The following is a 13,775-nucleotide window of genomic DNA, read 5'->3' on the forward strand; positions in this document are numbered from 1 at the left end:
CACAGAGATCTTGTTCAGTAAAGACTTAATCCTGTCATTTTCTTTATCCCTCCTGTCCTGCCAGTTCCTGTTAGTTTCTTCCCTCAATCCTATTATGATCACACATTTTTTCTTTTCAGCAATATCTCTCACCACATACTCATTTTCCTTTAGTGCCTTTACCATTTCCCTCTACGTAATCCCTTTATTTTCCTCTTCCTGCTTTTTTACTATATCCCTAAACGACCTTTGTACCTCCTGATGTTCATGGTTCACTTCTTTCATCCTGGTATCAATTAGATTAAGGCATTCCTCCTTCCTCAAGTCCCCTTCAGATATTTTCATCTCCATTTCCAGGAGTTTAGCCTTCATCTCTTCACATTGTTTCCTTAGTTGTTGGTTTTCTTTCTCCATCTGTACTTTTTCCTTCAATAGCTCTTTATTTGGTAACGTTAACAAATAGATCTCTTTTTTGAACGAATCATTCTCGGCTAGAACTCTATCCAGTTTTTCTTCTATGGACAAAATGTTTAGGAACTTACTTTCCAGTGCCTGGATTCTCGCATCCATATCTAATTTCTCCAGTCCTTTTGGCGTAGTTATAAAACCTTCAAAGTCTCTGGCTTGTCTAGACGCCATTTTTGTTATCGTCAGCTGATTACAGCCAAAACAATCACCGCCCACACTCTCCTCTCAGGGACCACTCTCCATATCCCTCACTTTCAACACTATGCGACAGTAGGACATTAACAGGACACTAACTTAGAGTTACCCGAGCCCTGTAACACCATAGGTATTTTCCTTCTTCCCGTCCGCAGCTGGAGACGAGCCGTCGTCTCTCAGCGACGGCGACGGTGTGTGTGTGTGTGTATTTATTTACCTAGTTGTATTTACCTAGTTGTAGTTTTACAGGGCCTGGGCTTTATGCTCGTGTGGTCCCGTCTCCATATCTACACTTATCCAATTTTTCTTTAAAACTATGTACACTCTTTGCTGATACCACTTCCTCACTCAAACTGTTCCAAGTCTCAACACATCTTTGCGGGAAACAAAATTTTTTAACATCTCTCAGACATCGTCCCTTCCTTAGTTTCTTACTATGCGATCTTGTGCTTCTAAAGTCATATTCTTCTCTCAGGATCAGTTTCTCATTATCCACTTCATCCATTCCGTTAATCAATTTATAAACTTGTATCAGATCCTCTCTCTCTTCTCTGCTCCAAGGTTGGTAGATCCATTGCCTTTAGTCTCTCCTCATATGCCATCCCTTTAAATTCTGGAACCATTCTTGTAGCCATTTTTTGTAGTCTCTCTAATTTTCTTATGTGTTTCTTTTTATGGGGAGTCCACACAACTCCTGCATATTCCAATCTAGGTCTTATTTTAGTACTTATCAATTTCTTCATCATTTCCTTGTCCATATAGTGAAATGCTACTCCAATATTCCTTAGCAAATTATACGTCTCTCTGAAAATTCTATCAATATGGCTAACCGGTTGATTATTTTCTTCCATTGTCACTCCCAGGTCCTTTTCCTTTTTTACTTTTTCTAGTTCTACTCCATCTCCCATCTTATAGATTCCCACTGGTCGTCTTTCACTTTTTCCCATTTCCATGACATGGCTTTTGTCCACATTGAATTCCATCTCCCATTTTTTGCTCCATTTCCAGATCTTGTTTAAGTCTTCCTGTAGTATTTCACAATCCTCTTTTTGTTTAATGACTCTGCACAGTTTCGCATCGTCCGCAAACAGATTTATGTAGCTGTTCACTCCCTCTGGCATGTGTGTGTGTGTGTGTGTGTGTGTGTGTGTGTGTGTGTGTGTGTGTGTGTGTGTATTATCCTGATATCTTTCCTAATGTTGTGTTTACACAATGTATTATGTATCATTATCATTTTTTTTTTTTTTTTTTTTTTTCAAAATAAGTCTTATCTCTTTCTTCACTGATATTATCTTTCTCATATTGCTTCTTTCATCTTTAAAATCCAAAAACTCCCCTACAGTGTACCAGTACCACAGTTGCCTAAGTTTAGCCATCACTCTTGACTTTTGCACCTTTGTTTACATGGCTGACTATGCCATCTATACTTTTTCCCCTTCTGTTATTTTTCCATTTAAAAAATAAAGTAATTCACTTTAATTTTGCAGACAGGAGCACTATCTAGCCCCCTTTCCCCCATGCAGTACATGACCAGGCCATCCTGTGCTTAGGGTTGGCAATATATATATATATATATATATATATATATATATATATATATATATATATATATATATATATATATATATATATATATATATATATATATATATATATATATATATATATATATATATATATATATATATATATATATATATATATATATATATATATATATATATATATATATATATATATATATATATATTTTTTTTTGATTGCAGGTGCTACTGCCCTCCACCATGCTGCATTTTGTGGCCATGTTGCTTGTGTTCGTGTTTTGAGATCCTGGACCTCACCCGCCATTACTGACAATTCTGGTCGCACCCCTATTCATGCTGCTTGTCTGAGAGGTCATCTGCCAGTGATTAAATTATTGGCAGAGTCAGGATGGAAACTTGATGCTGTAGATGAAGAAAACAACACAGCACTCCACATGAGTAGCTGGTATGGTTCACTGGAGGTGGTAAAGTACTTGTACAGAGCAGACTCAAACGTCAATCCTTACAAGAAGAATCGTGAAAGATTGACACCTTTTGACTATGCAGTACGTGAAGGTCACCACCACATTGAAAGATGGTTTATGAAGATGCAAGGCAGCCACTCTATGAATCTCAACTATACTCACCACCTAATAGTGAGTCACAAAGTCATATTCACTGTTATATTTTTTGTCTGCTGGGAATGAAATATTGGCACATAGGTTTGGAAAGTCTGTAAAATACGTGGAAAGAGAGAGAGAGAGAGAGAGAGAGAGAGAGAGAGAGAGAGAGAGAGAGAGAGAGAGAGAGAGAGAGAGAGAGAGAGAGAGAGAGAGAGAGAGAGAGAGAGAGAGAGAGAGAGAGGCTAACTGACACAGAAGCATGTATTAAAGGAATTTGGAGTCTGTAGGACGATATATAAGGAACATGATAATGATAATAGCATTAAGGAAAACAGAAAGGAAATAAAACACATGGGTGACCTGCTGTAATGAACAATCTCTCTGCTAATTTTCAGTTATGAACTATTTACTTATATGAACTGAACTTTTTTAACCATATGTCTTCATCCTTTTGTAGGCTCACTGCTTGAGATTTTCCACTCCCCATCTTATTAATGCTCAGTCAAACAATATCGTCAGTCTTTCATCTCTTTCACTGGGAAACTCAGAAACTGTGTATTTTTGTTTTCTTACTCTCCTTACAACTTTTAATTCCTTCAAAAGACAATGTTCAAAACATCTCTGGAACTAATTGAACTTTTTCATTTGGATGTTTCCTACCCTTCTTCTTGGGAGTTACAACAGAGTAGGCTTTCCTGCCCTTATTTTTGGTGCCTTGACCAGCCTTCTTCATATGGCTCCATATATTGTGTGCATTTGCTTAGTTTTGACATACAGGAAAAGAGGCACATGAGGCTCATGCTGTCCCGTCTCCATATTGACTTTTATCAAATTTTTCCATAAATTCACGGACTGTCTTAGGACACATAGTTTAATCAATAAGTTCATTCTATGGTGATATACTTTTGTGAGGAAAGCTATATTTCCTTATATTTCTTCTGCAAACACTCCTTAATTTTCTTCCATGTCCTCAGGTACTGCATATATCTGGTATAACAAAACCATCCCTGTCCAAATTCTCTATCCCTTCCAATATGGTATATAGTTCTATTAACCCCTTCCTGGTGGAGGATCTATACATAGACATTTAGAAAACAGGACTTTTTGTCAGATCATCTATATATAGATGCTTGTTTTTATTTTACTGCACTAAGTAGTAATGTGGTCTGTATATAGACAATTCCTTACAAGTAACAAAATTCATATAATAAATCATTATTTGGCATCTCAAATACTCAAATAATATGGCCTCTGCCTAAAAATTAAGAAGTATACGAGACTTACCTCTGGTTAGTTGAAGTATGCTTAGAATTTTATGAGTCAAATCACCCCTGCCGTCGTGGAGATTTCACATGAGATGTCGCTGTCGCTCAGTAGCTGTCAGACTTTGTAGCCACGAACACCCACATGACACTAAATAACAAACTGATCAAAAGTACAAGCCTTGTACATCAAGATAAAACAGGCGGGAAGAGGAGGGCATGTGAAATCTCCACGACGGCAGGGGTGATTTGACTCATAAAATTCTAAGCATACTTCAACTAACCAGAGGTAAGTCTCGTATACTTCTTAATTTTACTTCGTCAAATCACCCTCTGCCACGTGGAGCATTTCCCATGAGGCTTTGAAGCCATGTGGGTGTCGTGCCATAATAAATGTCCCCAAGAAAAAGTGGACAAAACCACAATTTCACAACCTGAAACTTCATTGAGCAAAAGTTGAAGATTCACATATTACATAAATGTCAGAACAGTAGAAACTTAAACCAACATATCACATAATGTAGAAAAAACCAAAGCTTCTAGTTTTCAGTCCCCTATGCAAACCTGTGCATAATGGCAGTGAATCTCACGCTATGCTCATATCTCCAAACCATTAATAACCCAAAGAAATGGAACAATATTACAATAATTTACACAAGTACAGCCTCCTGAAATGAATCTAGTTGTGGGACAATTTGCTTGTCATAAAACTTAGCAAAAGTACTGGCCCGAGTCCAGCCGGCTTTGGCCATAATAGTAGTAATAGGCACTGACATAGCCTTTGCCTTTGACACTGCCGCTGACCTAACACTACCAGCAGTAAATGTAGTAGTGTCAACACCTGATCTTTTAAGCATCGCCTTAACCCAACGGGCAATGGTGTCCTTAGTGACCGACTTGTGTGGTCTGGCGTAGCTGAGGAGAAGTCCAGCATCCTCTCGGGAAAGGTCCCGTCTGATCTCCGCCGTTCTTGCGAGGTAATGCTGTAAGGTATCGCAAACACATAAACTAGTGTCCCTGGAATAAGCTTGAAATTTAATTGAACGAATATTAAAGGAGGGCCTACACTGCTTAATGTGACCCGTAACCGAACTGAAATAAAGTCCTCTCCTATGCTAATGCCAGTGGTAACTAACAGATGTAAAGTTTGTACACGTGCAGCCTGGGTTAGAGCCATCAGCATAACCAGTTTTAAAGTTAAATCCCTAAGGGTTAGAGTATGCAAGGGGTACATGGATTTCAATTCCGCAGGACTGGTTGAACGTCCCATGTTGCAGTGTATCTAGGTATGGGTGGACGCAAATTAAATACACCCCTCATGAACCTGATGACCAAAGGGTGGTTACCCGCTCTACAGCCATCCACCACAATGCCCAAAGAGGAGAGAGCACTTCTGGCCGTATTGAGTGTTTCATAACCCACATTCCTGTTAAAAGTTTCAGACAAAAAATTTATAATGTCCGCGACAGTGGGATTACAGGCACTAACGTTCCCTCTAACACAAAATTGTGCCCAGCGCTTAAGGTGCGGGCGGTATTGTTTCTCGGTGCCTGGTTTCCAAGAAGCCAAGATGATGTTTGCACCGTCCTCAGAAACTCCGCGTGCTCGTAAGTGCTCCTGACAGAAGGCACGCCATCAGATGTGTGTTGCGCATGATCGGGTGATCTTCCCCTGATGATGGGTGTACAAGCACCGCAGTTTTCTGCGATATGAGGCGCGGGTAATCGATGAGCATCCCGAGCAACGTGCCCATCCATGGTTGGGACTGCCACAGGGGAACAACCATCCACACTCTGGCTCCTTCGGCTTTCAACTTCTGCAGGCATCTAGCAATTAGCGAAAATGGAGGAAAATGTAAGAAAGTTTGAATCTTGCCCAATTTAAAGAGAATGCATCCACATGCATTGCCCCTGGGTCTGGTCTCCATGAGCAATATGAAGGTACCTGGTTATTTATCCTAGAGGCAAACAAATCAATAGTTGGTGTACCAAACACTTTACACAATTGTTGGAAAATACGTGGATCAAGCTTCCATTCATGCCTGTCGTTCACCAAGCGCGAGGCCATGTCTGCCAAAGTGTTTTCCTTGCCCGAATATGTGAACAAGTGATCCAAGCATTGGAAGTGAGGCACCAATCCCAGATCTGGATAGCAATGTCATTGCAAGTGAGAGATTTAGTACCACCCATTTCATTCACATAGGTCATTGCAGTGGTGTTATCACAATAAACTTTAATGTGTTTCCCTGAAAGAAGTGGTGTAAAACCTTGCAACACCAACAAAATAGCTTTGAGCTCCAAAACATTAATGTGCAATAATCTTTCAGCTAGAGACCAAGTACCAGAAATAGACTGAGCATTCACGTGTCCCCCCCAACCTGTGTTGGAAGCATCAGTGTAAATGTCAATATCAGTACCAGGACGAAAAATTCTCCTAACCTGTGTTGATGTGTTTTCGAGCCACCATTGAAGGTCTGTCCGCATACCCTCTGTAATTTTCATGCAACTGTCAAAATTACCTTGAGCACACTGTAAAGCCGCAATTTTAGCTGCCTCTAATTGTCTGTAGTGCAATTTTCCCAATTCCACTGCTGGAAAGGCAGCAACCAAAAGACCTGTAACCCTAGCCACTTCTCTAATCTTGTCATGACTTTTGTTCTTAAGTTTCTGACAAGCTTGAGTGAGTTTCAGAATCCGTCGTTCCGGTAAAGAAACAGTCATAGAATTAGTGTCAATGATGTTCCCCAAATATTCAATTGACTGAGTGGGCTGCAACACTGACTTTGGTACATTAATACAAAATCCCAATCTGTGCAACAAGTCAATAGTATCAGTTACACAAGCAATACATCCAGCTTTAGACTTATTACAAATCAGTGTGTCATCAATGAAACTGGTGATAGAGTAGCCCATTCCTCTCAATGCAGCAAATACTGGTTTCATTAATTTTGTGAAAATTCTAGGCCCTTCAGAAATACCGTTAGGCAGACAAGTAAATTGGTAAATATTGTTCCTCCACTGAAAACACAAAATTTTTTGTTGTTCCTCTGCAATCTTTACAGTGTAATATGCATGTCTAAGGTCTACTGAAGCTAGGTAGTCCCCTGCATTAATCAATCTTATGGCTTGTTCAAAGTTATCCATCTTAAAGTGCTTGTATGGAATATGTTTGTTAAGCTCCTTTAAGTTTAACACCATCCTATACCCACCATCTTTTTTCGGTCTCAAAAAAATGGGGGAAATAATTTGTTCTGCCATCCTCTGTGTAGGAACAATAACATGAAGGTCCAAAAGTTTCCTGATCTCCTCATCAACCAGAGCTTGTTCTTCTAACCTGAATTTATATGTTAATTCCCGAGAAAATAAGTGTCTAACATCATCAACATTAATATCTAGGTGACAATGCTGCACCATGTCCAAGATAACTGGGTCACTTGTAACAGCCTGCCACTCATGTACAAAGTAATGTAACCTGCCTGCTACAAAGGGGTACTAACCTCACTCACGGTCGGGGCCTCTGGTGACCCCGACCTTTGGCGTTTTGGCTCCGTGTCCTGACGTGCCAAGAACTGCCGCTGGCCCCACGGTAACCCCACCGCTGCGTGGCGAGGGCTGGAACCGAGTGGCATGGCTCCGAAAAGAGGACCTACCCCAGAAGCTCCTGGGCCTGCCACTGGAAGACTTCCATGCAAAAGTACTCTTCTTGGGAGTGATCTTGGTGCGCAGCTTCTCCATGTCCTCAATCTGTTTAGCTGATTGTGACACATCGTCCCCAAACAAAAACTTTGTCATGGGAACTTTGTCAGAACATAAGTGCACATATTTCTGGTTAAGTTCACGTTTCATCACGAACCGCCTCGCCAGGTTGTTATTATGATTGGCATGTCCAAGCAGCGCCAAAACACCATTGAGCTTACCTACTTCCTGAGCAATCACGGAGTTCCCAAGCTCCTGCACCAACTTGTCAAGCACTACTAGGGACTTGGTAAGAATAGAACCAGCTGAAACAATGTCTGAACTTACGTCTTTGAGTCGGGAGTCTGTCCTCCGTGCTTCCGTTTTCAAAGCGCCCAGAATCTGCTGGTTGCACTCAACAGGAACAAGCGCAGTGCAATTGTTAGGACGCCTGGTGACCGGGTCCTCCACAATCGCCTTGTGGTCTTCCTCTTGCAGCCCCTTCTCAAACCAACAATTTACCATGGCCGCCACTTGTGGGTCAATGTCCTCAGAAACCGTGTCACAGGGCCCGAAATCCTTAGCAGCCTGCAGCAAAACACTGCTGCCCGGAGGAAGGTCCCTAACTTCCCCGTCCTCACTGCTGGAGTCCCTAAAGCCCGAAAACGCCTCGGGCGAAACTGGCTGCTGCAGGCCCGAAGTGCTCGCCTGGAAGTTCACTTGTTGAGGTGGCGGAGGATCCCGGTTAGCCGACAATTTTGCAACAACCCCATTTAAGCGAGCCAATTCATCTACAACCACTTGCCAGGGAGGCTCTTGCAATTCGGCCCGTGTGTGGGAAACCTGGGGCCGAGCATGATCCTTGCGCCGACGTGGGTAGTTGTTACTGTAGCGGCGACCGAGGCCCTCCTGCCGCCCCACAGGGGAACCACTGGAGCTCCCACTGGGAGCACGGGAAGACGTCCTCTCTCTAGCCCTGGGAGATCTGGTGGTACTCCGCCTACCAGCGGAAAAGCAGGGAACCTCAGGTGGCTGGGCTGCGCGGTGCTCCGGCTCCGACATGTCGTCCGACCTGCACCAAAACAAGCCGAAAGCCTGTGTAAGCCCACTATCACACTTGGCAAATTGGCAGGCCCAACCCATACCAATGCCCTATGGTAGGCCCAACCCATACCATAGATCCACCTGAGTATAAGGCCATGTACCTGTGTGGGAATTGCTGACGCCGAAAACACTCGTGGAAGACGGCGAAGAAACAACGTCCGATCAGCTACCGAGAACGATCCAGCAACTGACAGCTACTGAGCAAGACAGCGACATCTCATGGTCCAAAAAATTTGAAATGCTCCACGTGGCAGAGGGTGATTCTGAGCTTTACCACTTTATCAAAAATCCACTTATCAAAAATAACCCTACATGCAGAAGATGAAGGACATTTTGGGGCCATCTTGGTGAATTATAGGTAGATTGAAGACTGAGGTCGCGATAATGAAATATTAGCAGCTTTTCATGGGTTCGCGATAGCAATAAAACGCGATAGCCGAAGTCGCGATAGCCGAGGGTTGACTGTATAAGCAAACCTATCGCACAAGTTGAATTAATGATAATGTTTTTTGGGTCATGTTATAACAAAATCGCGTAAATCAAACAAGCGTAAATTGAGTTATCTGTACACAAGACTTACCGCGGGTCAGTTGAAATGTGCTTCAAATTTTATGAAGCAAACTACCTCTGCTAGAAGGGAGCTTTCACAGGAGATATGCTTTTCTGCTTCACACCACCAAACTTTAAAGAGTACGACCACCCACATGAGAAGTAAGGAGACATTTCATACTGCTGGAATTACTTAAACCACTAGATGCTGCATAACGTAGGGTGGGAGAGGTGGGCACGTGAAAGCTCCCCTAGTAGGGTGATTTGCTTCATAAAATTTGAAGCCTACATTTCAACTGACCTACGGTAAGTCTGATGTACTTCATTAATTTTATGTCAGCAAATCACACCTCTGCTAGAGGTCGCTTTGCCTATGAGATTTTGAAGCCATGTGGGTGTCGTACAACAACAAATGGAAATTAAATACAGATGGGAAAGTGGAGAAATAAGACAACCAGGAACCAAACCCCATTATAGTAACAAAATTACAAAGCCATGTAACAGTTTACAATAAATATAACACTTCCAGCTCAAACAGGACTTACAGACTAGTGCAGAACAGCATCTTGGAAAGGGTCATGAACTGAAATGATCTTGTTGTAATACTTGGTAAAGGTGGCTTCCCTGGACCACCCAGCCTTCGCCATGATGTGCATAATCGGTACAGCCATGGCCTTGGCTATTGATACTGCTGCAGGCCAAACACTGCCAGTGTCCATGCCCCACACATTAAGCACTGTCCTAATCCATCTCGCAACAGTGTCTTTTGTCACATGTTTGTGTGGCTCAATAAAGCTAAGGAGTAATTTCCCATTCTCCCAATTTTCAACACTTCAGAACTCTTCTGTTCTAGCAAAGTACAGTTTCAAAGTTTCACACACATACAATCTTTTGTCTGTAGAGTATGCTTGAAAGGTCACAAACCGCCGTCGTACAGTGGAACCATGCGTGCTTTGGGGTCCGAGGGTCTCCAAGCGCATGGGTTCGAATCCTGTCCACGGTCTGAGTGTAAGTTGGGCTTCCTCACTTGGGGCAACAGTTTCCTAGTGGGTGGGCTTTGAGATAGGAGGTACCCTAAAAAGTATCCTCTTTAGCCCATAAAATCCTGTGAAAAGCCCACATGGTATAAATAAAAAAAAAATAAAAATGCACATTGAACTTTGGTCGACATTGTTTAAGGTTTTCCCCTAACCAATCACAAACAGAATCCTGTCTGATACGAATATCCCTCAGCAATAAGCAGTGTAGGGTTTGTATTCTGGCAGCTTGTGAGTGCCATTAATATCACAAGTTTTAGCATTAGGTCCTTTAGTGAGAGGGAGCACAAAGGTTCCATGGCACACAGATGCTGGAGCACCTACTGGACGTCCTAAGTTTCCGCATACCTTGGTGACGATGGCCTCAAGTTAAAAACTCCCCTCAAGAACCTGTTGACAAGAGGATGGTTTCCCGCTCTGCAGCCATCCACAATAATCCCAGTGAAGAGAGAGCGCCTCTTGCAGTATTGACGGAGGTATAACCTACACCTCTGTGGAAAGTGACAGACAAGAAATTCACAACATCAGTTACAATGGGAGTAAGGGGATCGATGTCCCAGCTATTGCAAAACTGTAGCCACCTGTTGACATGTGGCTGATACTGCTTCACAGTTCCAGGTCTCCAGGAGGCCATGATGATGTCTGCACCTGCCATAGAAATGCCGCTGTCTCACAGATGTTGCCGGACAAGAGACAAGCCATCAGGCAGGTGTGTTACAGGATGGGGTGTTTCTCCTCCGTCGATGGGTGATGCAATATGTGTGCCCCCCTTGGAATTAGCCGTGGTTCCTTTATGAGCAAAGTGAGGCGAGTCCCCATCCATGGCTGGGACGGCCACAGTGGCAACACCATCCACCCCCTTGCCGACTCTGCTCAAATTTTCTGTAGGCATCTGGTAATCAGAGCAAAGGGTGGAAAAATGTAGATTAGGTCAAACTGTGACCATTGTATGGAAAAAGCATCAAAATGTACTGCGTCTGGGTCAGGTTTCCAGGAGCAGAAATGAGGCACTTGTTTGTTCAATCTGGAAGCAAATAGATCAGTGCTTATAACTCCAAAGATTTCACAAAGGTCCCTAAAATTCCTTCATTCAACTTCCACTCATACCTGTCATTAAATGTCTGAGATGCAGTGTCTGCCATGAGATTAACTTTACCTTGTACATGAGAACAGGTAAGCCAGACGTCATTTGCTGCACACCAATCCCAAAGTTCAAGGCACATGTCATTACACAATGAAGACTTTATGCTGCCCATTTCATTGACATAGTTGACTGCTGTCATGTTATCACAAAACACCCGAACATGCTGTCCTTTGAGCAGATGTGCAAATGAGCACACTGCCAGGAAGATGCCCTTGAGTTCTTTTGCGTTGATGTGCAATTATGTTTCCATTAAGGACCATCTCACATTAACTTGTTGTAAATTAAGATGGCCACCCCAACCTAAATTTGACGCATCAGTATACAAGTCCAATTCTATACCTTTCTGAAAAATCTGTCAGTTTTGCACTGCAATGTGAGATAACCACCAATGCAAATCCAACTTCATTTCATGAGTGACAGCCATCCACTTGTCAAAATTTCCTTTTGCTTCCTTTAAAGCTGCAATCTTAGCAGATTCCAACTTCCTATAATGCAGTTTCCCCATCTCTGCTGCTGGAATGGCTGCAACTAAAAGCCCAATGACTCTGGCCACCTTCCAGATTTTTGCTGTGTCACTATGAAATAATTCCTCACAGCTTTGCACCATTTTGAGTTTCCTCCGCTCAGGTAATGTCACTGTCATGGTCTCTGAATCTATAATGTTCCCCAAATACTCCAAGCGTGTTGTGGTACCAAGACCGATTTGCCATCATTAATACAGAAACCTAATTTCCTGAGCAAGTCAACAGTGGCCTGCACACTCTCACAACATCCATCAAAAGTACTGTGACAAATAAGAGTATCATCAATGAAACTTGTGATGATATGTCCTTTCTCTCTTAGTACAGCAAAAACTGGCTTGATTAATTTAGTGAACAGACGGGGATCTTCTCCAACTCTGTTAGGGAGACAAGTGAACTGATAAATTTTCCTTTGCCATTTAAAGCACTGTTGTTGCTCTTCAGCTATTTTGACTGAATAGTAGGCATGTCGAAGATCAACAGAGGCCATGTAAGCACCCCTGTTAATGAGTCGGATCGCCTGTTCAAAGTTTTCCATTTTGAAGTGTTTGTAATCAATGTATTCATTAAGTTTTGCTAGGTTAAGGATCATCCTAAAACCACCATCCTTTTTCCTCCTTAAGAAATTAGGGGAAAGAATTTGCCCCTCCTGTCTCCGTGTTTCCTTGATAACCTTAAAATCTAACAGCTGTACTATTTCCTAGCAAACGAATCTCTTTTCCTCTTCACTGAATACATACTCAACTTCCTCAGCAAATAAGGGACCAAGGTTAGCAACATTAATGTCAAGATAGCAATGTTCAACAATATCTGAAACATTTGGATCACTGGTAATATTATGCCACTCATGCACAAAATTGTGAAGTCTGCCAGCTTGGAATTGATGACTCACCTCTGAACCTTGCCGTGAGAAGGATTGCCGGTGCTCACTCCGGTGTCCAAACGTCTGTTGACCATATGGGTGGAACCTGGACATAAAACCTCTGTATGGCATTTTTCCAGAAGAGCCTCTAAACTTGCTAGCACCAAACTTCCACGTAGGAAGCAGTTTCCTCGTCGCAATCTTACTCGTTAACTTCTCAGACATCCTCAATGTGCTTGGCAGATAGCGAGACATCGTCACCAAACAGAAGAGTCATGGGCACCTTGTCTGAACACAGGTGAGCATACTTCTGGTTGATTTCGTGCTTGATGATGAACTGGCGTGCCAAGTTGTTTTTATGATAAGCATTACCCAGTAGTGACAGAGCACCATTAAACATGCCCACTTCATGGGCTACTTCTGGTTGTCCAGTCTGGGCAATCTTGTCTAGCACCGTCAGGAACTTTGTCCAAATTCTGGCAGCCTTGATAATGTCTTTACTGACGTCTTTCATATGGAAGTCGGCTTTCTTGGCATCAGTTTTCAGTGCATCCAAAACTTGCGAGTTACAGTCCACTGGTGCCAAAGCATGACAGTTATCCGATCTCTTGGTAGCAACGTCATCCAAAATCTCTTTGTACTCCTCTCGCAAGCCACTGTCAAACACATGGTTAACCATATCGGCGACATGCTTGTCAATGCCAGCAGATACTTCGTCCACAGGACCGTAAGCCCTGGTGCACTGCAGAAGGACACTATCAGGCTGCACGTCGTCCTAAGTGTCACTGTCATCAGAAGAAAGACAATACACGGCTGGAGTAAAACCAGAAAACC

At 42.6% G+C, this 13,775-nt stretch overlaps 1 protein-coding gene across 2 annotated transcripts in view; it reads left to right on the plus strand.

Annotated features, from left to right (window-relative positions):
* The window catches only part of LOC123498659 (ankyrin repeat domain-containing protein 50-like), a 256,664-nt gene extending 253,723 nt beyond the window's left edge, over window positions 1-2,941 (plus strand). The window contains exon 8 of one of the 2 annotated variants that reach the window (XM_045245976.1): window positions 2,409-2,941. In XM_045245976.1, the coding sequence (XP_045101911.1) occupies window positions 2,409-2,872 (464 nt within the window). In that variant the 3' untranslated portion in view covers window positions 2,873-2,941. The remainder of the gene's footprint in view (window positions 1-2,408) is intronic. The other variant, XM_045245975.1, reaches the window with a different exon arrangement.
* Window positions 2,942-13,775: the final 10,834 nt, after the last annotated feature.

This window comes from Portunus trituberculatus, chromosome 48 (assembly GCF_017591435.1).
Source record: "Portunus trituberculatus isolate SZX2019 chromosome 48, ASM1759143v1, whole genome shotgun sequence".
NCBI classification, from domain to species: Eukaryota; Metazoa; Arthropoda; class Malacostraca; order Decapoda; family Portunidae; genus Portunus; species Portunus trituberculatus.